The following is a 10,635-nucleotide window of genomic DNA, read 5'->3' on the forward strand; positions in this document are numbered from 1 at the left end:
GAGAGAGATCGACAGACCCTGCACTACACATGGGGGAGAGAGACAGCCCCTGCACTACACATGGAGGAAAAAGAGCGACAGACCCCGCACTACACATGGGGGAGAGAGAGCGACAGACCCCGCACTACACATGGGGGAGAGAGACAGCCCCTGCACTACACATGGAGGAAAAAGAGCGACAGACCCCGCACTACACATGGGGGAGAGAGAGCGACAGACCCCGCACTACACATGGAGGAGAGAGAGTGACAGACCCCGCACTACACATGGGGGAGAGAGAGAGACAGACCCCACACTACACATGGAGGAGAGAGAGCGACAGACCCCACACTACACATGGAGGAGAGAGAGCGACAGACCCCGCACTACACATGGAGGAGAGAGAGCGACAGACCCCGCACTACACATGGAGGAGAGAGAGCGACAGACCCCGCACTACACATGGAGGAGAGAGAGCGACAGACCCCGCACTACACATGGGGGAGAGAGAGCGACAGACCCTGCACTACACATGGGGGAGAGAGCGACAGACCCCGCACTACACATGGGGGAGAGAGAGCGACAGACCCTGCACTACACATGGAGGAGAGAGAGCGACAGACCCTGCACTACACATGGAGGAGAGAGAGCGACAGACCCCGCACTACACATGGGGGAGAGAGCGACAGACCCCGCACTACACATGGGGGAGAGAGAGCGACAGACCCCGCACTACACATGGAGGAGAGAGAGCGAGAGACCCTGCACTACACATGGAGGAGAGAGAGCGACAGACCCCACACTACACATGGAGGAGAGAGAGCGAGAGACCCCGCACTACACATGGAGGAGAGAGAGCGACAGACCCCGCACTACACATGGGGGAGAGAGCGACAGACCCCGCACTACACATGGAGAGAGAGCGACAGACCCTGCACTACACATGGAGGAGAGAGAGCGAGAGACCCTGCACTACACATGGAGGAAAAAGAGCGACAGACCCCACACTACACATGGAGGAGAGAGAGCGACAGACCCTGCACTACACATGGAGGAAAAAGAGCGACAGACCCTGCACTACACATGGAGGAGAGAGAGCGACAGACCCTGCACTACACATGGAGGAAAGAGAGCGACAGACCCCGCACTACACATGGAGGAAAAAGAGCGACAGACCCCACACTACACATGGAGGAGAGAGAGCGACAGACCCCGCATTACACATGGAGGAGAGAGAGCGACAGACCCTGCACTACACATGGAAGAGAGAGAGCGCGACAGACCCCGCACTACACATGGAGGAGAGAGAGCGACAGACCCTGCACTACACATGGAGGAAAAAGAGCGACAGACCCCGAACTACACATGGAGGAGAGAGCGCGACAGACCCTGCACTGCACATGGTGGAGAGAGAGCGACAGACCGTGCACTACACATGGAGGAGAGAGAGCGACAGACCCTGCACTACACATGGAGGAGAGAGAGCGACAGACCCTGCACTACACATGGAGGAGAGAGAGAGCGACAGACCCCGCACTACACATGGAGGAGAGAGAGCAACAGACCCCGCACTACACATGGAGGAGAGAGAGCGACAGACCCTGCACTACACATGGAGGAGAGAGAGCGACAGACCCCACACTACACATGGAGGAGAGAGCGACAGACCCTGCACTACACATGGAGGAGAGAGAGCGACAGACCCTGCACTACACATGGAGGAAAGAGAGCGACAGACCCCGCACTACACATGGAGGAAAAAGAGCGACAGACCCCACACTACACATGGAGGAGAGAGAGCGACAGACCCCGCATTACACATGGAGGAGAGAGAGCGACAGACCCTGCACTACACATGGAAGAGAGAGAGCGCGACAGACCCCGCACTACACATGGAGGAGAGAGAGCGACAGACCCTGCACTACACATGGAGGAAAAAGAGCGACAGACCCCGAACTACACATGGAGGAGAGAGCGCGACAGACCCTGCACTGCACATGGTGGAGAGAGAGCGACAGACCGTGCACTACACATGGAGGAGAGAGAGCGACAGACCCTGCACTACACATGGAGGAGAGAGAGCGACAGACCCTGCACTACACATGGAGGAGAGAGAGAGCGACAGACCCCGCACTACACATGGAGGAGAGAGAGCAACAGACCCCGCACTACACATGGAGGAGAGAGCGCGACAGACCCCGCACTACACATGGAGGAGAGAGAGCGACAGACCGTGCACTACACATGGAGGAGAGAGCGACAGACCCTGCACTACACATGGGGGAGAGAGAGTGACAGACCCTGCACTACACATGGAGGAGAGAGATCGACAGACCCCGCGCTACACATGGAGGAGAGAGAGCGACAGACCCCGCGCTACACATGGAGGAGAGAGAGCGACAGACCCCGCGCTACAAATGGAGGAGAGAGAGCGACAGACCCCGCGCTACACATGGAGGAGAGAGAGCGACAGACCCCGCGCTACACATGGGGGAGAGAGAGCGACAGACCCCGCGCTACACATGGGGGAGAGAGAGCGACAGACCCCGCGCTACACATGGAGGAGAGAGAGCGACAGACCCCGCGCTACACATGGCGGAGAGAGATCGACAGACCCCGCGCTACACATGGGGGAGAGAGAGCGACAGACTCTGCACTACACATGGAGGAGAGAGAGCGACAGACCCTGCACTACACATGGGGGAGAGAGAGCGACAGACCGCGCACTACACATGGGGGAGAGAGCGCGACAGACCCCGCACTACACATGGGGGAGAGAGAGCGACAGACCCCGCACTACACATGGAGGAGAGAGAGCGACAGATCCTGCACTACACATGGAGGAGAGAGAGCGACAGACCCTGCACTACACATGGGGGAGAGAGAGCGACAGACCCCGCACTTCACATGGAGGAGAGAGAGCGACAGACCCTGCACTACACATGGAGGAGAGAGAGCGACAGACCCTGCACTACACATGGGGGAGAGAGAGCGACAGACCCTGCACTACACATGGAGGAGAGAGAGCGATAGACCCCGCACTACACATGGAGGAGAGAGAGCGACAGACCCCGCACTACACATGGAGGAGAGAGAGCGACAGACCCCGCACTACACATGGGGGAGAGAGAGCGACAGACCCCGCACTACACATGGGGGAGAGAGAGCGACAGACCCCGCACTACACATGGAGGAGAGAGATCGACAGACCCCGTGCTACACATGGAGGAGAGAGATCGACAGACCCTGCGCTACACATGGAGGAGAGAGAGCGACAGACCCCGCGCTACACATGGAGGAGAGAGAGCGACAGACCCCGCGCTACAAATGGAGGAGAGAGAGCGACAGACCCCGCGCTACACATGGAGGAGAGAGAGCGACAGACCCCGCGCTACACATGGGGGAGAGAGAGCGACAGACCCCGCGCTACACATGGGGGAGAGAGAGCGACAGACCCCGCGCTACACATGGAGGAGAGAGAGCGACAGACCCCGCGCTACACATGGCGGAGAGAGATCGACAGACCCCGCGCTACACATGGGGGAGAGAGAGCGACAGACTCTGCACTACACATGGAGGAGAGAGAGCGACAGACCCTGCACTACACATGGGGGAGAGAGAGCGACAGACCCCGCACTACACATGGGGGAGAGAGCGCGACAGACCCCGCACTACACATGGGGGAGAGAGAGCGACAGACCCCGCACTACACATGGAGGAGAGAGAGCGACAGATCCTGCACTACACATGGAGGAGAGAGAGCGACAGACCCTGCACTACACATGGAGGAGAGAGAGCGACAGACCCCGCACTACACATGGAGGAGAGAGAGCGACAGACCCTGCACTACACATGGAGGAGAGAGAGCGACAGACCCTGCACTACACATGGAGGAGAGAGAGCGACAGACCCTGCACTACACATGGAGGAGAGAGAGCGACAGACCCTGCACTACCCATGGAGGCTCAGGTAGTGACCCATTACGGGGAGGAACCTTTCTACCGTTGAACATTATTTGCAGTCCCTTATCAGGATGACACAATATACATGGAGGCTCCGGGATTGTTCTTTTTCCAGTGTGTGGTGGAGTTCGGGTAAAGGACATGGGCAGGATGCTGACCGTACTGAGCAGGGAAAGGAGGTGTCCAAAGTGACGGTTCTTTATATTATACCTTGGTGAAGAGGTTGTATATTGTGAGCGGCCTCCATGCTGAATAATATCATGTCTGATTAGTAATACTGTATTGTAGCACTGGGACAATCCATTAGTCAGCGGTTATTTATACCCGGCAGCTCAACCCTCGGGCGTCTTTACAAAGTAATTCACATGCAACAATTGATTCCAGTGATGAAGAAGAAGAAATCATTGTTTCTCAGTAGATCAAAAAGTCACGGTCTCTTGGAGTCCTGTGATCACATCTGCGGTGTGAATCTATAGAAGACATATTTTATCAAGTGTCACAGGTCAGCAGATTAATACAATATGTCTAACACAAGTCGTCACGGCTTTTCTGCTGGTCTATTCCATAAATCTCGCTCTTTATGACCATGTAATTGCTTTGTTTCTCTGTAAACAATTACGTAAGATGAATATGTGTTAAAAAAATAACAAAAACAGTTGGTAAATATCCCATAGCTGTAGAGAAGACATGGACCGCACATCCTAAAGTCATACGATGATCTAATGCCGCCAGGGAAAAATTTACAGAACTGAACACATGACGTTCTATAAAAATAAAGTCAGGACTTTGACTTTGGCAATTCCTAAACTTTGACTGCAGCCAGTCATCAGTCGCTAACGGGCCGCTATGCTCTCACTTCCTTCAGACGAAACTGACATGCGGAGAAAATGAGAGAGCAGCAGCAGTCTTGACTACCTCTAGATGTCAGTTTAGTCTATTGGAAATGAGTGAAGTGGCTCATTAGCGGCCGCTGATCTTCTGCAGAGCTCATGTGACATGAGCACCCAATGCCGGAACTTGAGGTGAGTTCAGGTTAATTTTATTTTACATGCGTTAGTATCGTAATTGAGGAGGGGTTATCCGAGTAGTGGACAACCCCTTTAACATTAGCTAATGTGAGAGAGGCCTTTAGTTGCTGAGAGGTTACCTTGGGTTCCTTTGCAACAATGGACCACTATACACCTTGCTCTTGGAGTGATCTTTGTTGGCCGTCCTCTCCTGGGGAGGGTAATAATGGCCTTGAATGTCCTCCATATGTACACTATCTGTTTGACGGTGGATTGGTTCAAACCATATAGAGATGGTTTTGCAACGTTTTCCAGTCTGAGCATCAACATCTCTTTTTATTATGTCTTAAGAAATCTCCTTTGTTTGTTCCATGATTCACTTCCACAAACATGTTGTGACGATCAGACTTTGATAGATCTCTGATATTTAAATTGAAGACGTCCGCCACTCACATCTGATTTTTATCCCATTGATTGCAAACATCAGACTCTAATTTCACCTTCAAATTAGTTGTTAATCCTAAATTTTCACATACTTTAGCTACTCACAGATATGAGATACTGGAATATTTTCAAAGTTTAATATTTTTGACTCATTTGTTTAATTTGATTCTTAATCTACTTTTAGGACTAAAATCTAATATAAATTTAAGGCAAAAGTATGCAGGAATATTGAAAATTCTGAATAGTTCACAAACTTTCAAGCACCACTTTATCCTCTCAAATGTTTCCATTTATTATCTCCAGTTAATTTTTGTGTTTTTACTTGTTTATATTTAAGATCTTCTGATCCTCTTTAGAACAAAGGATCTTCTGTTGATTTTTTCTAAATAGGAGATTTTCCTTGCTTGACCCATCAAAGATGACTAAAGACAGAGACGAGATGGCGGAGAGGATAATAAACCTCACCCTGAAGATAATCTTCCATCTTACCGGAGAGGTGAGAGGTTCTGATGTCATCACATGTCATCATTATCTATGGGAATAACAGGTGATATGACGGAGAGGTTATGATGTCATCACATGTCATCATTATCTATGGGAATAACAGGTGATATGACCGGAGAGGTGAGAGGTTGTGATGTCATCACATGACATCATTATCTATGGGAATAACAGGTGATATGACCGGAGAGGTGAGAGGTTCTGATGTCATCACATGACATCATTATCTATGGCAATAACAGGTGATATGACCGGAGAGGTGAGAGGTTGTGATGTCATCACATGACATCATTATCTATGGGAATAACAGGTGATATGACCGGAGAGGTGATGGACTCTGGAAATGTCTGTAGTGATATTATTAATGTCTCCACACTCAGGATTACACAGTAGTGAAGAAGACCTCTAGTGATCGCTGTCAGGCCCCTGTGTCTGAAGGACGGGGAGGAACCCTGAGCCCAATCCCGGGGCCTCCACCTCACCCCCGGATACATGAGGACATCAATGACCAGAAGATCTTAGAACTCACCCACAAGATGATTGAGCTGCTGACTGGAGAGGTGACACTGCTGGGAATGCTGGGACATTATACAGGACGGCACTGGAGGATTCTGGGTGATGACGGTATCATTGTGTGTGTCAGGTTTCTATAAGGTGTCAGGACGTCACCGTCTATTTCTCCATGGAGGAGTGGGAGTATCTAGAAGGACACAAGGATCGGTACAAGGAGGTGATGATGGAGGAGCACCGGCCCCGCACATCACCAGGTAATAGACAGGACTAAATCCACACGGCCTATAATTCTCTGTATGTAATAATGATGTCAGTCCTGTCTGTGTCTCCTGCAGGTCTCTCCAGTAAGAGGACAACCCCAGAGAGATGTCCCGCTCCTCCTCCTGCACAGGACCATCAGGTAGATGGAGATCTCCCCTATGATGTGTAGATGGCTGTGACCGCCTTGTGTTCAGTCTTGTCTTCTCCTCCAGTATTAGATGTTTTATACTTGTGTAATGAGAGCGGTGGAGACGGCAGGATCACAGCTGACCACAGACATGGCCGGATCTTCTCACCATTATTCCCGGGGACTTCTCCAATCATCGGGGACTTTTACAATATTTGTTTTGCAGCTTTTGGATCGGGATAAAGATCTGAACAATATTAATGCTCCAGAGAGAAATGTGAGGGGCGATCAGCAGTGTAAAGAGGAGCCCCCTACAGATAACCGCCCAGGTGAGTGGTGACCGCGGGAAAAGATGAGAAGTCACAGATTCCTCTCAGTCACCAAATTAAATTTTATTAAATTAAAAATATTAATTCCTTCATTAAGAATACAAAATAAACCTCAATGATAATGTGATACCGATACAGGTGATAACACAGGTAGCGCCTTTATATTATAGATGGATATGAATTCTGTCCATGTGAATAAGGCCTAGTTCTGTTTCCTATTATCTGCTGTCAGTATGTTTGGGTCCAGAAATGTGATGAAATTAATGAAATTAGGGCTGAGGGGGTTCTAGGATGATGCTTCTGCTAAAGTCATTTCATCAGGAGAAAGCACAGGATATCATCTTTGAAAGTAGATAACCTAACATTTTTTTGACATTCTTTTTGTACAGGAAATGTACAGATGTTGGTATTTTTTGTTTAAATCCCAATGGGCCAAATGTGGGAAATATGTTCTTGGTTAAACATTTCTGTTGCTTCCTCCATCATTATAGAGTCTTTAGACACTTAGTTTTTGGCATCATAAAATATTATTCCACTTACATGGCCGCATGTAGAGCAGTCATGGACACTGTTCTTGTGATACTGACTGTGAGATATTAATCTATATTATTATCAACTACTTTTCTATGTGAATTCACTTTGGAATTATAGAAGAGTCATCTTGGTAATAAGACCATTATTATTTGGCAAGTACAATGATACTGCTGTCAAGAGCCTGAGTTTACCAGTGAAAAGCAGATTTTAAAGTTTTTTTTCATTATTTTTTTACAGGTAGTTGTGGTATACATCGTACATATGAAGAGCATGCCATTATCCCAGATATAACTTCAGCCTTTCACACCCAAGATCTGTCATCTCATGCTTTTATACAAGTCCTATCTCCTGATTCACTGCAGAATGTTGAGCGAAATGAAAGTCACATAAGGGTTGTTCAACACGAAAGAGCTCACAGAGGGGAGAAGCCGTATTCATGCTCAGAATGCGGGAAATGTTTTACTGATAATTCATCTCTGGTTGACCATCAGAAAACTCACACAGAAGCAAAGCCTAATTTATGTTTAGAATGTGGGAAATGTTACAGCAGAAAATCAACTCTTGCTGAACATCTAAGAACTCACACAGGGGAGAAGCCGTACTCATGCCCAGAATGTGAGAAATGTTTTACCTATAAATCAGATCTTGTTAGACATCAAATAATTCACACAGGGAAGAAGCCATTTTCTTGTTCACTATGTGGAAAGTGTTTTAGACAAAAGTCAGCTGTGATTGTACATCAAAGAACTCACACAAGGGAGAAGCCATTTTCATGTTCAGAATGTGAGAAATGTTTTGCCCATAAATCAGAACTTGTTAACCATGAAAGAATTCACACAGGGGAGAAGCCATTTTCTTGTTCCCTATGTGGAAAGTGTTTTAGACGAAAGACAACTTTAATTGTACATCAGAGATTTCACACTGGGAAGAAGCCATATTCATGTTCAGAATGTGGCAAAAGTTTTATTTGGAAATCAGATCTTGTAAAGCATGAAAAAACTCACACAGGGGAGAAGCCATTTTCTTGTACCCTATGTGGAAAGTGTTTTAGACAAAAGACAGCTCTAATTGTACATCAGAGAACTCACACAGGGGAAAAGCCATTTTCATGTTCAGAATGTGATAAATGTTTTATTTGGAAATCAGGTCTCATTAACCATGAAAGAATTCATACGGGGGAGAAGCCTTTTTCATGTTCAGAATGTGGGAAATGTTTTAATCGAAAAGCACAGCTTGCTATACATCTAAAAACTCACACAGGGGAAAAGCCGTTCTCTTGTTCAGAATGTGGAAACCGCTTTGTTCACAAATACAATTTTGTCAGGCATATGAGAATTCACACAGAGGAGAAGCCATTTTCGTGTAATCTATGTGGGAAATCTTTTAGTCAGAATTCATATTTGGTTGATCATCAGAAAACTCACACAGGCACGAAGGCTATTTTATGTTTAGAATGTGGGAAAAGTTATAGCAGTAAATCAAGTCTTGATGTACATGTAAGAGCTCATCACACAGGGGAGAAGCCGTACTCATGTCCAGAATGTGAGAAAAGTTTTACTCGGAACTCACAGCTTGTTGCACATATAAAAACTCACACAGGAGAGAAGCCTTTTTCATGTTCAGAATGTGAGAAATGTTTTACCCATAAATCAGATCTTGTTAGACATCAAAGAATTCACACAGGGGAGAAGCCGTACTCATGTACTATATGTGGAAAGTGTTTTACTCAAAAGTCAGCTCTAATTTCACATGAGATAATTCACAAAGAGAAACCATACTTGTGTAAAGAATGTGGAAAATGTTTTACTTGGGAATCGCAGCTTGACGTACATATAAACACCCACAATGTGATTTAGATGAAGTGGTTCATCTTGGTGAAATTAGACTTTAAACCAAGCACCACAGCAGTATCTGACCTGTCCCAAATTAGCGCTCCTAAACAAGGGCGGATTTCAGTAAGTGAAAATTGGATGTAATGCAGGTAATGAAGAAGCTAAGAATATTTTTGAATTGTCTTCAATTGTTAATGGGTTAAATGGTCACATTCAGACAACGTGTTCTTATTTAATACTATTGGTGACAAACATTAAATGTGCAAATCAGTGTATAGAAAAATTTAGCTGCTGTATCCCTGAAAATTGGTTGCCACTTCCTATGCCATGTATGTAGGTTCCCGTCTGCTTAAAGAGACAGGTTCTTCTAGCTTCCCCAGCATTTCTCCTGCAATTAATGGAGTTTAATAGATTCTCTATCCGCCATTAAACTCTTTCTTGCCTATTTGATTTCTCCGGTTTTGTTATTATATTACTCAATCAGTATTCTATGTTTTTAAAGGTTGGCAGCTATTATGTCACTGTTTTTGCAGATTTGAATTAATGAGAAGGCTTTACTTGATTTATTGAATCATCAGCTGTAACAAAGTCACTGGCAATGTGCTGTAAGGGAGGTATGTTTCACTGAGGCTATTAGCTTCAGTGATTTGAAACCCAGACGTTTTGCTCCAGCACACTAAATGGGGCAATGGGTTAAGCAGCCTTTTTAAAAGGGCTGTTTTTTTGTGAACGACCATAGAGCGGGTGGGAGGTCGTTCACCATATCTCAACTCCAGGGTGTGCTCTGGGGTTTAAATAGGTGGCCCGCTGAGGCCTTCAGTGTTCAGTAGGTCTGGAGAGGTTAGCTCCTGACAGGAGATGTTTGGTTTGAGCTAAACCTGAACAGTGTGTTTGCTGAACCCTGAGTGGGTAGATCCCCGCTACCAAACTGTACTGGGTATTACCACTTAGTTTTGTTTGTTTTCCTGTTTTTGCCCAAAGGTCCTTGTTTATTTTTACTTCACTACGGTTTATGCCGCCTGTAAAATAAACCTGGGAAAAATTTAAAGAGACAGTGTTCCAGTGTCTTCCTCCGTTTACAGCTGAGTTAGCTGATCTACCACAGGTGGTGGAGAAAGTGGACAAGATCCCCAGGAGGCACGTGTA

General features: G+C 47.2%; 1 protein-coding gene across 1 annotated transcript in view; it reads left to right on the forward strand.

The window, feature by feature from the left end:
- The window catches only part of LOC141273486 (uncharacterized), a 31,385-nt gene extending 21,451 nt beyond the window's left edge, over positions 1 to 9,934 (forward strand). The window contains exons 3-7 of the mRNA XM_073685424.1: positions 5,577 to 5,607; positions 5,783 to 5,895; positions 6,742 to 6,806; positions 7,021 to 7,123; positions 7,895 to 9,934. Coding sequence (XP_073541525.1) covers positions 5,577 to 5,607; positions 5,783 to 5,895; positions 6,742 to 6,806; positions 7,021 to 7,123; positions 7,895 to 9,513 — 1,931 coding nt within the window. The 3' untranslated portion in view covers positions 9,514 to 9,934. The remainder of the gene's footprint in view (positions 1 to 5,576; positions 5,608 to 5,782; positions 5,896 to 6,741; positions 6,807 to 7,020; positions 7,124 to 7,894) is intronic.
- Positions 9,935 to 10,635: the final 701 nt, after the last annotated feature.

The sequence above is a fragment of the Phyllobates terribilis genome, unplaced genomic scaffold, assembly GCF_046119375.1.
Source record: "Phyllobates terribilis strain yellow unplaced genomic scaffold, ASM4611937v1 Scaffold_1__5_contigs__length_1240528914, whole genome shotgun sequence".
In the NCBI taxonomy this organism is placed as follows: domain Eukaryota; kingdom Metazoa; phylum Chordata; class Amphibia; order Anura; family Dendrobatidae; genus Phyllobates; species Phyllobates terribilis.